General features: G+C 36.7%; 1 protein-coding gene across 2 annotated transcripts; it reads left to right on the plus strand.

Moving 5' to 3' along the window:
- The first annotated feature begins 334 nt into the window (after nucleotides 1-334).
- Nucleotides 335-23,358, plus strand: SKA2 (spindle and kinetochore associated complex subunit 2). 2 transcript variants are annotated; one of them, XM_050928843.1, is made up of 8 exons: nucleotides 335-474; nucleotides 1,223-1,315; nucleotides 14,323-14,412; nucleotides 15,261-15,437; nucleotides 16,956-17,042; nucleotides 18,079-18,118; nucleotides 20,370-20,502; nucleotides 21,148-23,358. In XM_050928843.1, exons 1-8 carry the CDS (start codon nucleotides 442-444, stop codon nucleotides 21,272-21,274), a joined length of 780 nt encoding a protein of 259 aa, XP_050784800.1. In that variant the 5' UTR covers nucleotides 335-441; the 3' UTR covers nucleotides 21,275-23,358. The 2 variants fall into 2 exon arrangements, with proteins under 2 accessions (XP_050784800.1, XP_050784801.1); XM_050928844.1 differs by lacking the exon at nucleotides 1,223-1,315 and having other exon boundaries at nucleotides 337-474.
- The last annotated feature ends 2,005 nt before the right edge of the window (nucleotides 23,359-25,363 follow it).

The raw sequence follows: 25,363 nt of genomic DNA on the forward strand, positions 1-25,363 counted from the left end.
AGACCAATCAGATTAAAAAGTGGGAGGGGAGAAGCCAATAACAGAGCAGTGGAGAAGGTAAACGAAAAAGAGGCATAGTTCCCCCGCCCCCTGAAATAGACCAATCAGAAAACAGGGGTAACCCTTTTACCAATTATATAGTAGAGCTTCAATATCAACCAATCATAATTGGAATTCACTCTCAGCCAGTCATAATTCGCGGCTCTCCTTTCCTAACCAATCACATGGTGCAGTTTTTCTCCCAACCAACGGCCGCATCCGTGTCATAAACAGGGTTTACGTCCTTCCCCGTCCAATGGGCGCGGGTCTGTGTCAGCAGACGGCCAATCCCAATTAATCAGTGAGTGACAGCTGCCCAATGGCGACCCCCGGCTTTCCCATCCTGTGAAAGAGGGGGTGGCTATATCTCCGCCGCTGCCTGAGGAATGTCAACTATTCAACATGGAGACGGCGGTTACCAGGCTTGAGACCATGGTGAGTTCAAGGGGCGGGGGACCAGGCCGAGAGCGGGGCTGGCAGGTACGAGGTAGTGGGCCCGTGTCTGGGGGGCGAGGCTGGAGGTAAGCGGGCGCTGGCGCAGGCTGTGGGCTAGACGGGTCAAGGGGACCGTCCTTATCTAGACTCATAGGGGTAACTGGGGATTGAAGCGGGAGGCACAGGACCGGCCCATTCTTCTTTCGAGGGTAGAGGGGAGGATGGATTCGTCTGGGTCTGTTCATTTTGTTCTCCCCCTAGGGAGGGGACTAGGCAGAGCTCATGGGCAGCTCCATCCACCTCTCCCCGTTCGAGAGTGTGTGTGTGGCGGGGGGGGAGGGTTGTGGAGCGGCGCTCGCCTGGGTCGGTCCATATTCCTCTCAGGCTGGGGAGTGGGAGGTGGAGCAGAGGTTGCCTGGACTGGCCCATTCTCTGGGGGGGGGCATGGAACTTCCAGCCCAGGAGCATGTGGAGCTGACGTTGGCCGCTCCGGTCTGTTCTCCTGCGTGGTGGGGGTGGGGGTGGGGGTGGAGCAGCAGAGTTCATTCGGGCCCGTCCATTTTTCTCTCTCCTTGGAAGCAGTGGGGTGGGTGTACAAGTTTTCTGGGTGGTCCATTTGCCTCTCATCCCGGTGGGGTGGTGATGGAGCAGAACTCCCCAGGATGGATCCATTCTCATATTTATCTTGGAGGTGGACTGGGGGGAAACTGGAGCGGACCTCATCAAGGCCACTTCTTCTTTCATACAGGGCCCCTCTTGTATGGGGGAAGGAAGGCAGAGCTGTGCTGAAACTGATCTATGCTCTCATCTGGTTGAGAGTGGGAAAGGCTCGCTTGGGCCGGTCTGTTTTCGCTTACTTTGAAGGATGAGTGGTCAAAACTTGTGTGGGACATTCTAGTTCCCAAAAATCTTGTGGGGGCAGAACTCCTGTTGGCTAGTCTATACCCCACTGACTATGCTGATGGAAGTCTTTCATAGGACTTTTCAGTCTAACACAGAAATCAGGTGCCTTACTTAGACTGGTATTTGGTGCTCAGCTTAGTGGGGGAAGTGGACTCACTTCAGCCCTCCCAGTCCATAGGTCTCCAGTCCCCCCAGGCAGGATGCTCGTTTCCTTTTTTCCTATCTCCAGTCATGTTAAATAGCTGACCACAAGTCGCTTTCATAGTGCAGTTAGGCCCTAGAAAGGATTTCCTCTTCATATGCACCAGAGCCCTTCTGTTGCATCCTTCAGGAGGTAGTTCAAGTGTTAAGCTACTTTTTTTTGTTTCTGGAGTTTTTATGTTGATTTATTTCAGTAGTTATTGGGATTATTATAGGTACGTATTTGTCTATTTACAATTTTGTTTAACAGGCTTGGAGACGTTTGGGAATGGTCTGTGCATTCTAATTTATTATGGATATTAATTCTTACATTGTGCCATAAACATATATTTTATAGGCTTTTATATGAGAATTACACACAATAAAATGTGATTCTGCAAAATTATCTCTATATTGTTTTCTTGTTGTATTTCTCACAAACTTCCAATTACCCATTTGTCTCAATAATGCTACTTGTTTTGGTAACCCATCTAATAGACCAGCAATAGCCCCACAGGGAACACACCTAGGTTATTGAATACAGAAAGTTAGCAATTGCAGTAGGTTAGTACTCATTAGGTGGAAAGTGAAAATGAGTTTGGTGTTCTCCTGGTCCTTATTTATACATTTAAAAATCACTATAACAAGCTTCTGACGAGAAACTCACAACTAGGAGGTACAATGGCAGAGCTTTGTGGGAAAGTGTTCATGTTTTATGTCCACTCTATCCCTGAATCTAGTCAGTGCTTTTAAGCCCTTCACTTTCCTAAGCACCAAATTAAAGCACTTCCTAGCCCCTTGTATTTCATTTAATGATTTTTTTCGGTTACCTAACTATCCCTTCCATTCACATTTTTGAACTTCCACTTCCAATGTAATTTCTTTAATATGTTAACAGCAGTATGCAAATGAAGCATTTTGTCTGAAGATAAACAACTTAGAAGGCATTCAGCCAAAAGCATAAGCTTGTTCTTCTAATGTGCCTCTGTCATCTCAAGTGACTCGCATTACCTTCCTATTCCAGTCCAATGGCTCTTCTGAGTAGTGCTGTAACTTATGTAGTGGTTTATGACACCAGGTTACAATTTAGGAAAAAAATAACATTCTTTGTATCACATTATTAGAAAATATCTGAATCTAATGTTCCAGAGTTAAAAGGTCACTGCATTAAATATGTACACTATGTAAATCTCAATTTCACAGTATATTGAAAGATGCATGCTTTGTGTTAAGCTGTTGTGTGTGTTTTGGGTTTGTTTGTTTTTTTTAAATCCAAGCCATACTTTGGAATCTGGTAAATTATACTTTTATAGCTTCCTGTATCCAGTATCTACTAAAGTGATGTCATCACATTCAAATAATGTTTGGAGTGGTAATACTATACTGTGTTTGACTTGAATGACATGTTTAAATTCTTCTCAAATCTCTGAAGAACAATTTTTTATTTTAAATGTAAAACTGGTAGTAATGTCCATACAGTCAATTTGTTTTGAGATCTACCTGTCTCTTCTGTTGCTTTTTTTCTTTTTAAACTTGTCCTAATTTTAAATTTAAAACTATTTTTATTGTGAAAAACTGCCTAGAAACTATCAATATGTCGAATGCCAAATTCTGTGTCAGTATTACAAATACTCACATTTTAAGCTCACTTTTTAGAATCTGATGGTTCACGATTTTTGCTTCAGGACACACAAATAATTGCAACAAAAATAATCAAAGAAATTACTGTGCAGGAATAGTGAGTGATATCAAGGCCCCTTTAAAGTCAATAGGAGTCTTGCCATTGACTTAATTGCAGCTAGGATACCAACCAATGTTTTTATGACCTACTTTCCAAGTAGACATCTTGACTCGGGGGGAGGGATTGCTCAGTGGTTTGAGCATTGGCCTGCTTAAACCCAGGATTGTGAGTTCAATCATTGAGGGGTTCCATTTAGGGAACGGGTAAAAATCTGTCTGGGGATTGGGTCCTGCTTTGAGCAGGAGGTTGGACTAGATGACCTCCTGAGGTCCCTTCCAACCCTGATATTCTATGATTATTGCATTAGAATTGGTTTGGACCAAATCTCATATATAAATGTACTCTACCTTATGCTACCAATGTTTAAGACTATTCTTGTTCCTTTGCTCCTATATTGGCAACGGCCGTCTTGCATTCTTCTGTTTGATCTTGGGGGTACTGTTAACTTGCTCCAAAGGGAGACATGTCCAGCTGCCTTCTGCCATTAGGAAGGACCATGAGTGACACAATGCAGAGCCATCTTGAATTTTTAGTTGTATTCTCTCTCTCTCTCTTTTTTTAATACACAAGATGTTACCATTTTACTTCTGTTTTACTTTCTTGCACACAAGCTTAGTTAGGTTTTCGAAAGAGAGTGTGTGTGTCTATCTCTCTCTGAAAGCATTAAATTATTTAAATTAATGGGAATTTGTGTCTTGGTAACTGTCCCTGCTATTGCAGCTGTGTGTCGTGTTTATTCTTTGCCTTGTTTGTTCTTCCTGTATTTTCTATGAAGTCATCCGCTCTTTCCATATTAGTGTGATAAAATAGTACTTCTAACTTCCCCAGTTCTGGTATCTACTTCATGAAAAGCTTTTAGTCCCTGGAGGAAGTGAGGATAGACTATAGTTGTTTTGTAGGAAAACTTTAAAAGAACTAATTTTTTTAATAGCAATTTGAATGATAATAGTGAATAACCCCATGTGGCTCAAAAGCAAGTCTGCATACATTTGAAAGACAAATGACCAAATTACAATAAGAGAGGAGTGAGTCAGAGAATCCATAATGTGGTAAAATTCATGATGTAAAAAAAGCATAAACCTACTCTTTTTTTATTATTATTTTGTGTTTTTTAAGACTTGTTGCATTTCAGAAGGAGATATGCACCCAAGCTGAGGCTCGATCCAATGCCCATTGAAATCAATAGAAGACTTTCTACGAACTTCAGTGGGCATTGGATCAAGCCCTATTGAGAGTACTGTACAATACGGGGTGGTGAATTATGATTAAAGAAATGGTGGTTTTATAGTAAGTATTATTTACTTTTAAGTCTCAGACCTTCAAATGTTGGAGGTAGCATAATGGTCTGAGGAAAATACATTCAAGTATGCAACATTTCAGTGTGTTCCTTACTGTAAAAACAGAATTGCTAGATTAATCATAAAATGCTTGTTTGAGAGCAGTCTTGTTCCATTTATTTCATTGTATTTTTAGTATGTTGGACCTACCTTTTACTTCCTAGTGAGTGTTATCTGTCCAGTACCCTTTTTATGTTGTACTACTAGTGATCATGCACAAAAAGCAGTGCAATGTTAAAAGGGCATTGGCCAGTGATACTGTCAACGTTAGTAATTTTTGTGTGTGTGGATTTTTTTTGTTTTGTTTAATGGAATCACAATTTATAGGTCAGTGTATTTGTCTCTTCAGAATGGAAGACTGTGCTACAATAACAATAAAGTAGGATTGCCACTTACTCATTTTTCACATGTGCTGTCTTTATCAAAACTATGATCATGGCCCAAGAAATATGTTCCACATGCAAGAAAGGGAACATCTTACTAGTTTCCCTAGGAAAACAGTGCAGATGATATCATTGATGTGGACTTGGCTCAGGTTGCAGCCATGGTGATTTAATGCACCTTCACTCAGTTCCTCCATTTGTCTGAGTTTTGCTGTTAAGGATTTTAGAATGTACAGGTGGAGATGGCCGATGGAATTATCTAGCACTAGAGGTTCTGAAGGTTTCATATTGTAGACCAGATTTTAATAAAGAATCTGTCTTTTGGACATCTCTCCCCTAATTCACAATTCTGTTGCCCCTGCTCCCATTTGTGGTCATGTATCATTGCTCCAGTAATCACAGCATTTGCTAGAAAAATATTAGGAAACTAAAATAAACTTAAAACATTTAAAGTAATTTAACAGCTGGGAATAAGAACAAATAATTTCATGTGGCCTGAAAGTGTTCCCTGGATTACCAGTAGTCCCTGGACCACAGTTGGAGAACCTCTGTCCTATGGCATCTCATTATTTTGTTCAGCTGCATAACACACATGAAAGAGAGATGTATTTGGAAATGTGATTGTCAGGCAAGAGCAGCAGCAGCAAAATGTTCTTAACCCAATTCACAACAGATTTTTGGTGTTTTTTATCATTTTCTCTTGGTCAAGAGAATCCAGACATTCCATAACTTGTTAACAATTTCCAAGTCCTGCATGTGTCTAGTAGGCCTGATGAACATTAACCTTAGCCAGATTTCCATAACCCACAAGATGCCAGCATCTGACACCAACTTATTTTCACTTAAAGCGTATATATAGATGGTGTTGACTAGATGTTCGGGATTCTGGTTTCCTTGTTTCAAAAAGTGTCAGCCTACTAAATAAATACATTGCTTTTGTTCAAAATACACCTGATGTAGGTTATTCTTTTCATTACAAATTATTTCCACTTACCTTTCCTATGTCTTGCTGCTAACGAATGCTCTGACTTTATTGCACTACTGTACTTTACAGCTAGCAGTGCAATAGTATTGTCAAAGCATCTGAAAGCAGAGTACACAGCATATAATATACCTTGATTCTTGCCCTGCAGCTTCTAACAGTTTCTTCAAAGCCTGTGAGTAAATCTGCATTTAATAAATTTACATTTTTCTCATTGTTGTAAAATATTCATTGTGCAAAGATTCCAAATCTATAACAATATGGTGAGATTTTTAACACTGAAATTAAATTGTATTTTACTATTCTTAGATTTAGAAAATGGTGTATCTGTAGATTCTAAAAAAAAAAAAAACTTGAATGGAGATTAAAGATCAAATCACTATAGAAGTTTAAAAGATGCATTTGCTGAAACAGATATTTCTTATATTTTCATAAAATAAGAAACAAGTGGCAGATGGGAGGGGTGTATCTCAGATACATCTAAGCTGTTCCGGGAAGTTTTTTATAATGGGCATAATTTCTTAAATGTATGTAGATCTATTTCTAGAAAACAAGCTATGATATTTAATTATAATATTAGTTACATGATAGACAAGCAATAGCACATTAAAATTAAACTTTCTCAATTATACAAGTAACCTGCAGTTAATGGTTCACTGTCGGTCTGTAAATCTCAAATTCGGCCTTGCTTAACATGCTTTATATTCTTATGAACTGTGCTTTGTACTTTGTAAAGACACACACACATTTATAAGCCAGGGTGACCAGACAGGAAATGTGAAAAATTGGGGCATGGGGTGAGGGATAATAGGAACCTATGTAAGAAAAAGTCTCAAAAATTGGGACTATAAAAATCTATAAAATCAGGACAGCTGGTCAGCAGGGGGAGGGATAGCCCCATGGTTTGAGTGTTGGCCTGCTTAACTCAGGGTTGTGAGTTCAATCCTTCAGGGGGCCACTTAGGGATCTGGGGCAAAAATCTATCTGGAGATTGGTCCTGCTTTGAGCAGGGGGTTGGACTAGATGACCTCCTGAGGACCCTTCCAACCCTGATATTCTGTGATTCTATTCCTTCCTTCAAACATATTTAAACAGTATTATATTGGAAACTGAGTCGTCTTAGATCAGTAACATCAGTCACAGTAATCTGCATTGCTGTTATCTTCATTCTGAGATTATGTGGGTGCAGATAAAGAAGTAAACAAAAAACCCCACTATTTTGATGGCCTGTCATTAGAAACCAATAATATAAACTTTCTCCCACAGAGGATGACAGAATTACTAGGACAGATTTTAAAATCCTTATGAAGGTTTTTAAATAATAGAGTGTAATTAAAAAGTAGTTTACTGTATATTTTTATGACTAATGTAACTTTTAGGATTGGACCTCAGGAGCAGTTTTGTCAAAGTCAAATGGTAAATTATTGTATTAATAGGTTTAAGAAGTGTTTTCTTTTTGTTCCTATAATTGGAGGACTTCTTAAACTCTTCCACATCTGTCCTGTGTTTTAACTACTATGCCAAAGTTAGCCAAAAGAAGTATCTGTTGAAGAGAGTAAAAGTTTTCAGTATGCTGAAAGGTGAATCTCCAAATTAAAAGTATATACGCTTTGAATATACCCTGCTCCCAAACAAGTCAGTGGCAAAATTCCCATTGACTTGGGGCCCGCTCCAAAGCCTATTGATGTTGATGGGAATCTTAGGAAAGCACATACGAAAAATACATCCGCATCTACTCATAGTAAAACCATTCACTCTGTGTGTATTTTTCCTGTCATCTTCATTTGTTCAATTTAAGAAACCCATTTTAGTGACTGTAAATGACAAATGAGCCTATATTATTTGATTTAATGTTTCTGTAATCTGTATTTTCAAGGTTACATACACATAAATTCCTGATTACACAATCTGTTGCTAACTTGTAATTGAAAGATGTCTGTAAGGATATCATTGTCCTTACTGGAATTTTTAAAGCTATAAAGAAATAATGTGAGTTATGTTAATTTTGAGTTCTGTTAGAAACACAGGACAACATCAGTAAGGAAATACCTTGAAATCTGAACTATAATTTAATATTGCAAAAAATAGTGACATAAGGAATGCAATTGTAAATAATCCAGGTACTAATATTATAATAATGTAAATGTATTGGCTTGTTGGGACAACTAGAAAAACTAATATCAAAGTTCAATAGGTTCTGTGTGTTGTTCAAAGATAACACCTATTTTGTAACATTTGTTTCATGTTTTTCTTTAAACTGTAATGCATTTTTAATTTTAAGCTACTTAAATAATCAGCTGGTGTAGTTTACTATCAATATGAACTTTAATATTTGTTATGGAAACAAGAGCTAAGTATTATGATTATTGTGAGTTTTTTGTCCTAGACATACCATTTGTGTATATTTGACTTTTTAAAAATTGACTGTGCTCAGAAGAATAAATTGTGGGTTTTTTAAAATTTAATCTTGGTTTTTTTTGCCCCCATTAATATTTTGAAATATTTAGCAGGTGTTTTATTAGACTGGAATATTTTTTTTCAAAATTCTTATTAATACAGACCAGCACCTTCTCATTAGATCAATTTAGGATGTGGTTGTCAGATAGGTTTACCACTTGTATGCTACATAGCAATTGATTTGTGTACTTTTGAAATTGAAAACTGTATTTTGAGAATGTTGGTGTGAAGTTATGGGGTTCATAGAATTGTTTCAGTGTTTTATTTTTGTGTCTTCTCAGTCTCCCTTCTGGAGCAAAAGGAACCTTTCAAGGAAGTTAATTGTTGATGGAATACATAACTTTTAGTGTTTCTTAAGTGTCTTATATTTTTGTTTGTTGGCTGTTCTGTTTTTTTTTTTTAAATAAGTGTAATAGTAAAGCTAATAATGAGGATTTTTTTTTTCTACTGGTGATTGAGTTTTAAATATTGGACTTTTTGATTCTCTTATTAAAGTAATCCCAAAACAGTTTAGTAACTTAAGTGATCTCCGATCACGCACCATGGTGTTCCCCCACTTACTGTTGCTGTGTGGTTAGAAAATATTTAATATTAATTTTGATTCTTTTTGTAGAAAAGGACGTTGGAGACATTTGAGCCTGGTGGGTACAGATCATGACATTCCATGTAATCTGTGCAATAGTGTAGTCCTTCCTGGAATAATATTAGCTAAATAAAAATGATAAATGTTAAATAGTAACAAATGTTTGGATAAATGAGTGCAGATGAAGGGAAGTGCCTCTAAAGGAGAGAGTGGTTCTTATGTGTTATTACAACTTTTGGCTAATTCTGTATTGCAAGTCTGCATCATTCACCAAAAGGGTCTGATGGACGTAAATCAGAAGAAAGAAGTTAAAGTGGCTTGTTTATCGTGCCATAAATCTGAGATAGCAGGAGGAGCTTTGTCACGCATTGTGGTTTGTTTAGTTTTAAACTATTTAAGAAGAGTATTGTTAAAGGATTTCTAATTTTCAAGAAATTGTGTGTGTATATAGACATAAGTCTTAATGGGCAAAGATCTTGTGATTTCCATTATTTTGTGTGGAACCATCTTCTATCAATATAAGATAATTGGATATATTTAACTACCTAAATGTGGGCCTGATCCAAAATCCATTGAAGTCATTAGAAGTTAGGTTGCATTAGTGCATCACACATTTTTTGGTCATTTCAAACAGTTTAAGTTATACTGTAATTATTGCTATCGAGTTAGAGGTCAGTTTAAACAGTGAAAACCACATTGAGTTAAATTAATTCTATAAATATTTATCTTGCGTTCAAAACAGTCCCTCTCTCAACTATAATCCCAAATTATTATATGAAGAAAGTCATAGTGTTAGTTTTGTGAACTGGGCACACTGCCTTTCTGTAAACCAGAAATTCCTAATAGACATTAAAATGGAAGATGACAGTTAATTAAGCAATAATCTTATCGCCTATTTCACAAGGCAATTATCCAATTCCCTAGTGGCTCATTTATCCCAAGAAAAGAATTGCGTGAAACATGTTGGTGATGTCATCAGTTTGATTATCCACTAATCTGTCTGATTTATCAGGGAATAATTAAATTTGTTGTGAATATCTTGATCAAACAAGAGGACACATTCTTAGTATAATCAAAAATAAAATCTCTGATATAACCAGATCCTGAAATGTCATTGATAGTCTCTACTCACAGCTATTTACACATTATTGCTAATAGTTTTTTAGTACTGAGAAAGGACAGTGACCAGACTGAGAGAGCTGTAGAAATTGATGGAGAAGATGTTACACCTTTAACTAGAAAGAAAAAACATTTTTTTGTTTCATTAGTAAAGTCTTACATTTGAATGTCAGATACCAAATATTTAGTCTCTAAGCAACTGATAAAACTAGCAATGTTATTGTATGAAATACTTCTTGTATTGGCTTACTCAAGTAACAATCTTACACTCTTTTTTTTTTTTTTTTTTTTTTTTTTTTTTAAATAGAAGAGCTGGATTCAGCCCTTAATGTCCTTGTAACAAACTCATGTAATAGCATATTTTAGATTGAAGCAGCAGTAACTGACTCTTAAATGCAGTTACATTATCAAGTCCTGGTCTACACTACAAACTTTTGTTGGTATAATAAACTACGTCGCTCAGGGGGTGTGGAAAGCCTTACCCCTGAGCAACGTAGTTTTACTGACCTAACCTTTGGTGTAGACTGCGCTAGATCAATGAGAGGGCTACTCCTGTCAACATTGCTACCCCCTCTCGAGGTGGAGAGGTGGCGTAGATAGTGTCTTTGCTAAGTGCAACTGTGACACAGCTGTGTTGCTGCAGTGCTGTAAGTGTAGACAAGCCGTAGGTACAGATGTTTCTTTATGGATGTGCTAGTTCTGTTGTGGCACTTCTGTCCTATATACATTTAATACTAAAATGTAACTTTTTAAAAGAGTGTCAAATTTACAAGTACAAATAACAGGCTGTATCATGCATAGAAGACAGCGTCTTTCACAAAGGATTTACTGTTTGCATAACACAATAAAATTCAGGTGCCTAATACATGAATGGATCAGGCAAGGTCCAGTTTCTGAAAGGTGTTTTCTTTGCTTTTTTTTTTTTTTGATATAATTTCACACTTTAGATTATCATTTTAAAGCTCCACAGAAGAACTTCACCTTGAGAGATCTTAATTAAGAAAAGGTGTGTGTTTGGTGTAATAAGAAATTGATGGTTCCACACAGTGGGCTATTCAGATAATTGTGAAAGACTGTACAAAGACAAGAGCAGGAGGAAGGGAAGAGTAGGTATGTGGATTGGGTTAGATAAAGGGAGAATAAGGAGAAGTGGAGATTCTACTTGAATAAAATGTTTCTAGCTCATCAGGGTATCTGATAGTAGCCTAGAAAATTATTTCAGTGTGGTTACTCACTGTGACAACACAACTATCCTACCAGCAGATGTTGGATGTTACCTGCCTGTTTCTGCTAATACAATATTTTGATTGCCATTTTCTTTTTCTACAATATTTGTACTCATTCGAAATTGTAGACAATATAGGGTAACATTTCAAGCTAGATGTGTGGACTTAGCTACTGTCAAGTCTCACTAATATCTGTGGCAGCTGTGTATAAGTCTCTATGAAATAAGTCATCCTATGAAAACCTATCCTTTATACACTTAAAATATTTATTAAATTTGTCATAACATTCAGTCATTCAAAGAAAGCTCTGCATAATAAGATGTCAGTTAAAGGTGGATCACTTTGTGCATTATATTTCCTTTAAAGAACAGAAAGTTACAGAAAAGCTCTTGTGATTGCTGTCTACATATAATGAATGCTAACCCACAAAGGCTGCTGAACTGACAATAACATACAAAATGTGTTTAAAAATCAAAAGAAGTTTACAATGGACCTTGTCAGTACATAATGTAAACAGTTAGAAATTTCAGCTGAAGTTAATACTTTTAACAGTTTCCGTGAATTTAATGGGAGAATTGCAATGGGTTTTTAGTTATAAGAAATTCTTGGAGCTTTGAAAGGTTCTGTGAAAATGATAGGGAATAGCAGCCTTTCTTTCATATTTCATTATTAAATATAATTTTTAGAAGAGTACAGAAAGCCCTTGTTCTATCATAACATCTAAACCTCTAACTTCACCAAAATAATCTAAGAAGCCAGGGAACTGTGCTTATACAAACAGTATTATTGGGGGAGAAGTTACCAACCCATGAACATCCATCGTATCTTAATTTTAAATTCCTGGAATATCAACATCTCAATGACTTTAGTCATTTCTCTGACTTTAGTCAGAATTGAAAACTATTTTCTCTGACATTGTTTGGAACGTAACTACTTTCCTCTGACAGTAGTTGTGATATCCAATAAAGTAAGTTCTCTGAGAGAAAAATCTTCCCTAGATCCTTCAAAACCTACTGTGTCAGAAAAGCAAAGTCAACAATAAACTACTGTAGGCCTACTGTATGAGTGAATACCTGTGTGTATATACTATTTGTTTCAGTATCTGGAACTCTGGTCACTGCTTCTGGGTATTCAGCCCACATCCACTGATCTCAGAAGTGTGTTATAGAAAGACTTCTTTCAGAAAATTCAGGCTCAGCACTTATGAGAATTATTCAGTAAGTCCAAGAGTTATCCTGGCACCATTGAAGTTAATGGAAAAACTCCCTTTGACTTCACTAGTGTCAGGATTTCACTCCAAATGGTCCACATCAAGTACAGTGCACTTAGTTCCTTCAGTTTTCTTTTGAATCCCCATATCTCTTGTTTCCACTTAGCATTTTCTCAGGATTCCCCTTTCAGAAATCTGTGGCCATATAATGGAGCCTAAATGGGGTATTTCTAACAAAGGCACCTTTTAAATCTGCAGTGGAAAAATCGCCATATTTTCATAATCTCAGATCTCTTTCACACTGGCCATTGTGTCCATTAGGGTTATATTAATGTAGTAGCTCTCTTTATCAAAGGGTTTTATCTGCAGTTTCTTCCAAACAAGGTGGTTGTCAAACCACCTTATGATTTGTTTGTTCGTTTATTGTATCCCAGAGTCCTCATACAGGTTGGAATAACAACTTAATATACCATCTGTAGTCAGGAGTCAAAATCTACTTTGAACAAAACTAAATATAAATCTAAGCAATCCTGATTTCATATTTTCCTAATCAGGAGCAACTGAAAGGAAATTCTGTTCTCTGGCTTTGTAAGCAGAAAGACATAAGCAGAACGATCTCTGTATTCTTGTTGATCAAATGTTATAAGATGTTCTTTCCCTGCTTGCAGTTCTTTTAATGCAAAGCCCTTCAGTTAGCTTTAAATTCCATGCATTACAATAAAACTGAAGACCTATCTATCTATCTATCTATCTATCTATCGGTTTCTCTGGATAATGTAGCTGATTCTGGTTCAGTTTTTCTATTTTCCTCCTCCTTCCCTTCCCTGTTTATTGAGGATGTTCGTGCACTACTGGCTACTTCCCAGAAGTAATTGCAAGAGCAGTTGGTCCTAATTGTGGAAGTAAAAACTAGGAGTAAAGAAAGTAATTTGATGTTTAAAAGTACATTTGTCCTTTTTAGGTCTCCTCCAGTTTTATGGAGGAAATGGGCCTTCCTTAAACTCAAATTACAGATAAGTAATATTGATTACAGCTGACTTGTTCTTAGAGAATGTTTTGGAAAAAAATTCTTTCAATGAGTTCTAAATGGTATAATACAGCATGTAGCATGCTGCACTATGCATGTGGTAGAGTGTACCCAAAGAGAGATTGCCACAGATGAATGCCTGTCCTTATGACAGGTCACAGAATGTTACCCTGGTTTGACTGATGTAAAAGTTTTTTAATTTACCCTCTCAATTCTGGGTTGCTATTTTCCTTTGTCTAAACTACATATTGGCAACAGGGACTTACTGCATAATATGCAGCACTTACGCTGTGAAAGAGCAGTGAGCTCAATTATCAGATAATGCAAGAAAATGCTGCAGACTGTCTGTTCCTGTAAATTTTTCAAGGACCTTCTTGGTCACTACTTCTCATTGCCTGGCAAGTTCTTATCTAGCAAATTGCTTTAAGGCTACTTACCTTTAATTACTTTGACTATAAAGAGTTTGCAGGTTTACTCTTTGGTGTGTTTATAAGAAGGTTAGAATAACCTACTAACATTAGTAAGTGGGAGGAACAGCTCCTTGCTTATAGTACATCAGTCTTTCAAACTGAAACATCTTGATTTGTGGGGGTGGGTTGTTGGGTTTTTGTTTTGTTAGTGCAGGAAAGCGTGATAGATGACTATGCTTTTTGTCTGATTTTGTTATTTAATACATTGTGGTTGATCTTCAATGTTTTAGTTCCAGAAGGCAGAATCTGATCTGGATTACATTCAACACAAATTGGAGTTTGAAATACTGAAAAACCTTCCTGATAATCCATCAGCAGAGGTACTATTTTCAGATTAAATTTGTAAATTTTGTTGTATCTTGCACAAATTCACTGTAAATGGGTAGTTCTCTTTAATCATACAACACGTTTTATTGGAGATATATATACATATATAAACCTCCTGGTCATCTTGATTGTTTTTGTTCTATTTTTGCGACATACCAAGACAGTTGATGTAGATTTATTTCAAAATAACCACATCTTAGTATAATGGAATGCTCCATACTTGTGTTTTGAGAAGTCAGCTGAAGTGTTAGCAGGCACTGTCAACTTCAACACCCTCCTCAAGACGCACCTCTGCTATGACCCTTGTAATAGATCAGCCAACAAATGATGACTAGACTCAGGGCTTGTGGGAGAAAGAAAAAGGGTAAGGGGAGTATAATACGTTACTTTCACAAAAAAATTATATATCTTCCTTCACCCACCCAATATGTTCAGATGCAGTGAAAAAGAACATTGATTTTTACAAGAGGTGTCTTACACGTTCTAACTCAGAAAAATTAAGAAAGCAGCAAAACACAGGATCTGCATTCTACTGTTATCTTCTGTGGAACCAGAGAGTTAGTGGCTTATTACTATTTATATTTGCCTATGAAAAGTTATCATGTGGCATGGGTAGATGGAGTAAGACTTTCCAAAACATGAAAGATGCCATTTTATGGATAATGTGTTACTGATTGTAGTTAAGTGCTTCCACTATAAAGTGTCTCTTTCAATTCTTTTTTTACCAGCTCTAGTTGCCATATACTTTGGGAACATCTAATCTATGTTTAGTCTTGTGTAGCCAAATTGATCATCTTTCTAATGTCTTGCTAGTTTAAATGTACTTTTCATCTTGATGTAGGAAAATCCAGTGACTCTCTTAGAGAAACTCTCAGTAGTGAAGTCACGTTATAAAATGTTATGTGCGCAGCTGGAAGAAATTTCCAAAGAGCAAAGAGAGTCTATGAGCTGTATTCATGCTACTCTAGAAAACACTATGAAGATGGTGCAGGCACTACAGCGACACGCTGATCTTGAGGTAATGTTTTCAGTTTACTAATATGGGCTCCAGTCCTGTAAATGCACACATGTAACCTTATGGATGGGAGTAGTTCCTTTGAAATCAAGAATAAACATTTATGTACAAAAAGGTTACTGGAACAGGGGTTAGGGGTGTGTGTGTGTGTGTGTGTGTGTGTGTGTGTGTGTGTAAAATCTTCCTTTTCTGTTGCGAGATCTGATATTTCACATTACCGAAGTAACAGCTCAATATATTGTATTCGATCCTAAAAATGCTTTTGCATTTGAGCAGCCTATTGAAGTTAGTGGGGCTACTCACATTAATTAAGGTTTCTGGGACTGAGCTCATTGTTGAACTCATAGATCTGATTCACCATCGTGGTAATCCAAGGTAATTCTGGTGGAATTCCATTGATTTCAAGATGGAGTGTAACAATGGTGAATCATACCCTATGTCTCTGAATAATTTGATGGAAATTGATGTCTCAGACACTGAATTAAATCCCAATTTTTAAACTGCTCTTTCAAGTGTTATCTATTGTCTTGAAAGCTGGCAGTTAGAAAGTGAAACTGACTGTAAAGAAAACTGAAAATGAGTAATGTATTTTCACTGTCTGAGTGAAGGTAGATATAAATTGTGAACAGTCTAAAATTATTTTTAATAGTCTCAGATGTTAGAAAATGTAAAGCTTTTATAAGCATTATCATATTTTTAAAAAGTTTCCTTGTGTTTCTAAGTGCTGTGCAAACATTGACTACTTAATCCTTAGAAACCCTCTTCTTGTTACTTTACAGACAGGGAAGGTTAGACCTAGAGATGTTAAGTGGCAAGCCCAAGATCAAACAGAGGATGTTACACTAAGATATTCCTGGATCCCAGTCCCGTGTTCAGTACACTGACTAGATGGCACTGCCTCTCAAAATATTATATTTAATCTGACAGTGTCCCTAACCAAACATTGTGACTCTTACTTTTATATTTATATATAAAGTTATGTTTTCTCATTATTATAAAATGGCAGTTTTCCTCACAGTCAGAGGAGAAAATATAGTTACCCTTCCTCTCTATTTGTGCCACTGTTAAGCTGCCAAGTAGCATGTTGAGAATAATTGTACAGATTTCTGTCCTGGAGTGAAGTGGTAAAGTCATAAGCCACTTACTTGTGCCAAGGAGGATTAAGCAACAAGTTTTCAGCCAGTAGTTTGTGTATTTGTTTTTAACCATCTCTATACTTACTGTAGCAGAGACTGATGAAACAATTTAAAAGAAGGGATTAGAAAAATTTTTAAATGGAATACTTATTTTTCAGATGTTAATCTATAGTTCTAACACTAGAATATTATGAATAGATTTTATTTGGAGTTTGAACATGAGTTTACTGGTGGGATTTTCAGAAACACTCAGTCCCTAGCTCTTCTCGCATTGAAGTTAATGAGAGTTGACCATAGTTTTAAATGGGAAAAGATTTAAGCGAACTGAGTACTTCTGAAAATCCCACTGCAAGTGGTGAAAATAGCAGTTTCTTTTTTCCCCTAGCTTTCACCTCTGTCTGAAGAAGAACAGGCTGCAGCACAACAGTTAGCATGTAAAACTGTTAAAAGAACAGATCCACCACTGGAAGAGGTAATTGTGGCTTTACATGCTTGATTCTGCAAGCCCGTTTCTCCTGAGTAATCTCCGTGAAGTCAGTGGGACTATTTGTGTGAATTAAGACTGCTCACTTGACTAGCAGTTTTCAGGAGTTTGACCTGAAATAGTTTATCACTTTTGACTTTTCTGGTTTATTGCACAAATGTTTTGTTTGGTCATTCACCCACCCTACCCTCCCTGGAAAGGTTTTGTTCAAGAAAATTTTGTTTTGGAAAAGCAACTTTAACTTGTTACCATTTACTAAGAAAACGGTGACATCTTTGTATTTATATGATAGCATATATTTTTAAAGTACCAGAGGATGGGTAAATCATGCTGCTTTAGATCACATCTAGTGTGCAAAACAAACATGAACAGTACCTTGAATTCAGAAGAGTATTCTGTTCTGGTTGGTCAGTTTCTTGTCACAAGTGCTCTGTCAGCTCATTCAGTTATTATAATAGATACTAAATCTTTCGGATGGGGGTGAAGAGCATAATTACTTCAGTCAAATGCCTATAAATATGGAAAATTATTCTAATTTCCTGTTAAATATTAAATGTAATATGAAAACTAGCTAAGACTAACTTAACCACATTACAATGCTGATGGAATATAATATGAAACTAAAGAGGTCTAACGCTTTTAGGCAGAAACTCAGGATTTCTGCCATAAAACCAACCATAACAAAGACTTTTTATGGTTTTAAACAACAAATATCAGCGAAGAGTTAGTCAGGGTTTTTGTTACATTATAACAAATATGGTTTAGGTTTAGAGGAGGAACCTAGACTTATCTTACCTGTTTGGCACTAGGATTTCTGCATGCTGACTAGTAGCTAGGGTGGTAACTCACAAAGAAGCATACACTCAATGCTTAAGAATGCTACCATATCAATTCCTTGGCAATTAATTGCCAACAATCAACCATATTTCTATATCGGTAACTATGTTTTAAAAACTACAGCTACTATTTTACAATTGTAGCACAGTATATATGAATCTTGACGTCATATTCTATTTATTTTTAGCCACTGTGTTCAGTGTCTACAGTTCCTATTCCAAATGGGGGTAAGTGCTGATAACCCCATTCTACTGATTCACAGATATCAGCTTCCTTTTCTGAGCATTAACACTTCATTTGTGTTCTGGTTGCTAAAAGTGTGTGTGTGTGTGTGTGTGTAGATCTACACCCAAATAACCTTAATTGTAAAATACTCAAACATACCAAGTTCAAGATTTAGGACATCAATATGTATCTTAAGACTATATTGACATTTTTAGTGTATTTCATTGTGGACCTATATATTGTGAAATTCAAGGTTAGCATAAAAAAAATATGCCCACAATGAAGTGCATGTGTATGTATAATTCATTTTATACATGTATGTACAGATGGAATTTTTTGGATGCTTGCCTTAAATTTCATAATATAGGGCCACAATGAAATACACTAACAATGTCAGTATACTCTGAAGATACATACTGATGTCCTAAATATTGAACTTAAGATATATTTTAATATATATCACAATTACAGTTAACCTTAAGATTTTCTCAGTTATTTTTAAGTATAAGTATAAGTAATGGTCAGGTTGCAGGCACTAAACAAACTCATGGAAACCTGTGACCTGTCTGAGTTTTACTAAAAACAATGGATGTGAGGGAGGGGGACTGATGGGGGATGACTGAAGCCGAAGCCCTGCTGGGGAGATGAGAGCCTGAGCCCCGCTGCAGAGGGGGCTCCAGTACTTGCCAATACGGCAACTGAAAGCTCCAGGGACCCTGCCACCTGTGGCAGCTCGAAGCTCCTGGGCCCCCGCCTGCTGACAGCTCTGGCCTCACCACCCCAGGGCTGAGGCTGCAGCAGAAAATATCACAGAGGTCTCTGAAAGTCATGGAATCTGTGGCTTCCATGACCTCTGTTACAATCTCTCTTATCCTTAATTATAATCATCATTACCAAAGGATAGTTGGATGAATCTGCTTCAGTTTCTGAAAGTAAGGCCTTGTAAATAATTTCAGCTGAGAAATGAAGGCCCATTCTTGCTCCTACTACCACTGATGGCAAAACTCCCATTCATTTCTGGGGGAAACAGGATCAGGCCGTGAAGTTTTTGGTCTGAGCTGTCTGTAGAACTTAGTGCTTGAAGTAAACAGTTAATTTACTGTAGTTATAAAATAAATGAACACAGATGTTAGTAACTAGTTTTTGACATTCATTGGAGAGTATATACTTTAATATAAGAAACTAAGGGCCAAGTTCAACCCCAGGTACAACTCCTGTTTACTTCATTGGGAGTTATGCCAGGACTGAAACTGGTCCTAAATCTGAAATTATCTTATAGTTTAAAAAGACAGTGTTAGTCTTAATATGGGAATAATATTGCTTCGTCCAGACATGATTATTTGTAACAGGGTTTTTCCCAGTGATCTCTTGGTAGCCTCTTGTTACACCAAATTGATAGACCTATATTAGGTTTCCATACATATCTACTTTCGCCCCAGGCCAGTAGGAGCCTTAGCACTCTGAAGGTGTTACGCAAGCCTGGGGGGCTGGGGGGAAGACCATTTAAGAGTGTCCTTGAAGGGTTCTGAGAGGAACACTGTTTATTCTTTCTTGCCTGGGAGAAGGCCATTTGGTGCCTGGCCACCAGAGGTATCTAAAGTGGGTAAAACTATAATCTTTAGGACTCCTTTGATGTTCCTACAGGAACTTGCCAGGCTAGAAAGATATGCTTCACTGATTTAAAAAAAAAATCTGTATTTTGTGTATTAAAATTTTTTTCTTCCACTTCCATGATTTATTATCAAAGAAATTACCTATTTTGCTCAGCACATCACTCTGAATGCTATGACTCAAATGGTGAGAACTGCACATTACTGCGTAGAATTGTGATGTACTGGAGGGTTTGGTGGTTAACAAGAATTGGTACTCTTGAATCTGCTGCTGGCAAGCATTGTGTTGCTGAGATTGAAACTAAATGGAAAGTTACATTCTACATGTTTTGATATTGCATGTGCATAGTGATGAACATGCCAGTAAATAAATGTCACTTTTCAGCAAGGATTACTGCTTCCAATAATATGTTCAGAACAGTATTCATGTAACTGTGTTATAGTTGATACATGGGAAGATATGCCTTTCACCAGTCTTCCAGCTTTCCGATGTCAGTGCTGAGCAAAACTTGTATAAATTTGGTGTTGCAGCAGTTTAATATTCTATGTAGGCAGTATTACATGAGCACTTCTAAATTTTAGAGTAACTCTAACTTTTTATCTGTGTATATTTTTTTAGTAATTTTTATTTTAAATTTACTAGAACCACAGTTCAAACCCGTGACTAAGGAGATGTTTATGGCCGTACCAAGGATTATCAGAAGTACTGTTAAATTAGTGGACCTGAACAGCTTTTACAGGGAATTATTTAACTACTTTGTTCCAAATGGGAACAGGTAAGAATTGAAAGAGTGTATGATTATTGGATAAATCATAACTTAATGTAGGCTTTTTTGAAACCAAACAGCAACTAAGTCTGGAGTTATCATATTCCGCGCCCCCCTCCCCATCCATACTCCTTATTTGAGTAGGGTTGTGTTAAATGAAAATACCAATTATCTTTACTAATATTATAGCAAAATTAAACAGCAAGTTCAACAGAAATAAATTGTTTAACTTAGATATTTAAGGCCAGGTCTAAACTATGCTAGAAAAGATTTGCAGGTATAGCTATACCAGTAAAACCTCTTAGTGTGGTTTGCAGCCTATTGGTTAAAAATGCTTTTGCCAGTATGCCTTATTCCAGTTTGACAAGCTAAATAAGCTATGCCTATAAAATACTTTTTACATTGCGACAACTGTGGCTACATTAGGGTTTTTCCCAGTATAAAATTGTTAAAAAGCCTCTATCCCCACTCCCACATACCTACCTGTATGTATGTATGTAACTGACATTGCTATCTCAGGGAAAGTTTCTGCTGTAGACCTGGCTTAAGATATTGAGCAACATTTTTGAGAAATTACTTATGAGAAGAACTTGGGGTCTGTCTTTTCAGATTTCAGTAAATACTTTGCTGAATAGTCTTACTCTTGTCTTGCAGAGCAGCATTGAGTGTTGCACAGATGAACAAGATGAATATGAAAGCCACCAATTCCAGGCTACAAATCCTGAAAGAACTTTCCATTGTAGAAATTGACAAACAAGGAAATGCTAAGTTAATTGTGTAAATTTAAGCCTAAATGAACGAATCATATTTTGGTAGAAGGAATTTGGGTGCAGCTCCTGGCATATTGGAAGACAAATAGTTCTCTGTTTATAAAAATGATACATAGTGTGAAAATTTGTTGTTAATGTGACTGTATTAGGATTCTCTTTGTAATACCGAATTGTGAATTAAAAAGCATATAACAAGTTTTCTAAACTACTTTTTGTTTTTAAGATTTGTAGGACGTAGTGGACAGAACCATGTTTTTAACTCCAACATGTTTCAGTACTTGTTTTCCTGCGTGGGTATTAATGGCATCTAGCCAAAATTTTTTACTTGTACTTGGATTCCTGAGTAAATGATATGAAAGCCAAGTAGACTATTTAAGTTTTACTACTTTATAGGTCACAGTTTAGGGCAACTGGCCATGTATTCCCCATCAGTGGCCCAGCAAGGGCACCCACTTTTAGGCTTCTGGTTCCTCAACTATTACCTGTCCTGGATGGAGAGAGACACATCTCACTTCTTCCTCCTGACCAGGATATTTCCAGGCTGCACAGTTCCCTGCCTACGCTGTGAATTCCCCCACAAGACCAACAGCCTAGGCAGGTTTGCTTTGCCTTCTTTTCAGAGATTGAGCCCTTTGTTTCCTCTTTGACATAGGACTATATGCAACTCCCAGTTTAGGTCAATGGGAATCTTTCAGTTGACATTAATGGAAGCTGGATTGGACCCATAGTCACTATTAAAAGATAATTAATTCTTGGCATGTTTTGTCTGGTGTATCGAAGTCACAGGACCAAGGCATAATTTCTGGAAGCATTTAGAGCATTTACATCTATAAGTCCTTGTGGCAAGTTTTACTGTGTAAGCTTCAGACTTAATGTTTTTAAAGAGATGTAGTGGATTACTTGCACACCAACTGTTCATAATTGATAGATTTTGTTTTTAAAACAAAAAGCTTCCTGAGGAATGCTAGTCTGTTTTGTAATAACATTGTTTGTTCACCAATGTATTTTTAGGCATCTTGCAAAAATGCAGTGCAGTTAAAACTACAGTAGAACCTGAGAGTTACGAACCCCCACAAATAGAGGTTGTTCGTAACTCTGAAACATTCATAACTGAACAAAACGTTATAGTTCTTTCAAAAGTTTACAACTAAACATTGACTGAATACAGCTTTGAAATTTTACTGTACAGAAGAAAAATGTTGCTTTCCCTTTATTGTTTAGCAGTTTACGTTTAACACAGTACTGTACTGTATTTGCCCTTTTTTGTTGTTGGGTCTCTGCTGCTCCCTGATTGTGTACTTCTTCCGGTTCCAAATGAGGTGCATGGTTGACTGGTCAGTTTGTAACTCTGAGGTTCTACTGTTTATAACAATTTACATACAATAGGTGGCCAGAATCCTAGATCTGCTGGGGAAAAGCTCTCCAAAGGCAACTATGGAATTCACCTTTGTTTTGAATATTCTAAAGATCAACACACTGAATAACTTATCAATGAGTGTAATAAGTATTGAATTAAGTATTTGGAAAATGCTAGAGTATGTGCTTCCTTTTTGAGCTTATGAACTGATATTGTAGAAGGTGGAATAATTTCAATTCTTTAATTTTCTTAACATTTCCTTGTGAATTTTTTTTTAAATTTTTAAAGGACTATGGATTGATATAATTTAAGTACAAATTAAATGAATAGTTTCCAATAAAGTTACTGTACAGTAGTTTATGAATTTTTTGTCTTCATACTGAACTGGCAGAAGGGAGCTGTTTTATCTTAGTTTGCACTGTGTACAAATAGCAAGCTGTAACAACATTTTTTAGTATTTGTGAGCTACACAAACCTGACATATTGAGAGACTCATAAAAGACTGAGTAAAGTTTTGTTGCTAGCAGCCACATGTATCTCTGGACAACCAGAGTACAAACAGCTGATGCTTTTGTGTTGTTCTGAGATGGAGTGGCTACTGTCACATTACTCTTCTGTAATAAGGTAAAATACATCCTGGAATAGTACATATACAAACTTTCTGTAGGATTTGATTTTTGAAAATAATTGTTTCTCTAGATATGTTCACACACTGTTGCAATATATTCTGTTTTCATATATGCTTGCTTGCTTTTTTTTTTTTTTTTTTTTTTGAGGGGGAGAATGCATGAACATACTGAGTTCAAATAGTGATAAATGGAAAAAAGTATTTTAAAATTTGCTGTTTCACAAGCTTGCAATCATAGTAACTTCAATGGCCAGTTCTACTGGGTGGTAGTGATCAGTTACTTTATTTCAGTATATGCACTTAAAAATACAAAATAAAAAAACCTCTCCTCCTGTACTCTAGGTGTCTTGAAAAGCAATTAAAATTACTATATGGACTTGCTCCTTAAACTCTACCCAGAAAACTAAGTGGCACGTAGTACAGGTATTGCAGCTTTTACACAGTATTATATAAAATATTGTATACTACAGTTAGTCCATAAATATTTATTGCGCTCTGAAATAGCTACAAATTGTTTCTTATGTTAATTATCAGAGCAACTTTTGTGAATTTCAAAGTAAATGTCCTTATTCTAATTATTTCAAATTCATTGTTGTTCCAATAGTGTAATGTACAATTGAATGTGCTTTTTCATAAAAAAGAAAATAGTGATCTTTTTACTGTACCAAATTCTATTCTGCTTCAAGTTGACTTTTTAATTATGTTGCCTGGACAACCATCATAACAAACATTCTGAGGGACAACTATGAACATCAGAGGGGAAGCTACTGATGCATTAAATGACTTTTTTAGAGAATACCAGAACATGAACTACTTGCTCAGCAGGGAAGCTTTTCTCTTCACAACGCCTGAATTTCCCTTAACCTATGCAGGTTTTTTTGTTTTGTTGATTTTTTTTTTTGGTAGTACAGTCAAACCACATGCTTAAACTGTTCAATAAAACAATCACTTTGTTTCTGATTCAAGCTATTGTGGCATAGCAGTCTGGTGGATGCTATGCTATCTTTTTATAAACCTTCCCAGTTTACATGCAGAAATTAAACAATTAGAATACGCCACATTTTTTAATTTGAGATTAACTCACTTCACAAACTGATAAACAAAAGATTAGGCTTGGTTAGATCAAAACTGTCAGTCACTTTCTGTGCTAGAGTCAGGCTGCTTTGCTCTTCCTGTCTTCTGTAATGGTAAAGATTAAATTGCTTATCACTTAGATGAAGTGACATGAGTGATTGGGGGTGGGCAACACTGCATCTGAAATGGTGCTGAGCGTGATTTAAAGGCAAATGTAGCCAAAGATAAACCATCTGCAGGGCCACTTTAGAAATTGGTTAAATTCTGAAAGTCTGTCTCTGTCCTTTGCAGCTAAATTGTGTTTAATGGGGGTTTGGTTGCAACTGTTGCTGAAATCCACTATCAGCAACAGGCCACTCTGCTACGGTAGACAAAGTTTAAGACAACAGAGTTTAGGATTCATAGAACTAGAAGGACTAAGGCCTAACAATAAGTGCTTCTTACAGTTGCAGAAACTCAGTAGGGTTGCTGGCACATAGTTTTAGACCTTTACTACCTCTACTAAGTTCAAATCCCTACTTTGAAGAAATAGATGTTCAGAAATGCGTATGGATTTGCAACAGCTACAGGGAACTGTATTTAAACGTGTTTAGGAGTTAGTGATGTCATCAACTGTAGCAGGGCAACAGAGAACACTCAGCTGTGTATCTGGCAGGTACGTGAGAGGGGTGATTATTAATAATGGCAACCAGAGGCATAAAAAAAGGCATTTTCAGGGCCCCTCAAAACATTAAATTGAAATACCTGTCATGATTTCAATAAATAATACTGAGTTCTTTTTATTTCCCTTCCATGGGTTTTTATTATATTTTAAAGCTTTTCTTTGCAATTCTGACCTCTAGAAACAGCCATGCCAGTCTTATTGCTTGTAAATTAGGGCAGCGTCCTCTTCCTGGCTCCAGTAAGATTGGAGGCTGGGGCCAAAGATGGTGCATGTTGTCCATGCTGCTGCCTGCGCAATAAGGGGTGTACGGGGGAGAGATTTAAAGCTTATTTACAAGCCTGCAAAACTGGGCCACGGTTACAGTCTCCTACCTAATG

Source organism: Gopherus flavomarginatus, chromosome 19 (genome assembly GCF_025201925.1).
Source record: "Gopherus flavomarginatus isolate rGopFla2 chromosome 19, rGopFla2.mat.asm, whole genome shotgun sequence".
NCBI classification, from domain to species: domain Eukaryota; kingdom Metazoa; phylum Chordata; order Testudines; family Testudinidae; genus Gopherus; species Gopherus flavomarginatus.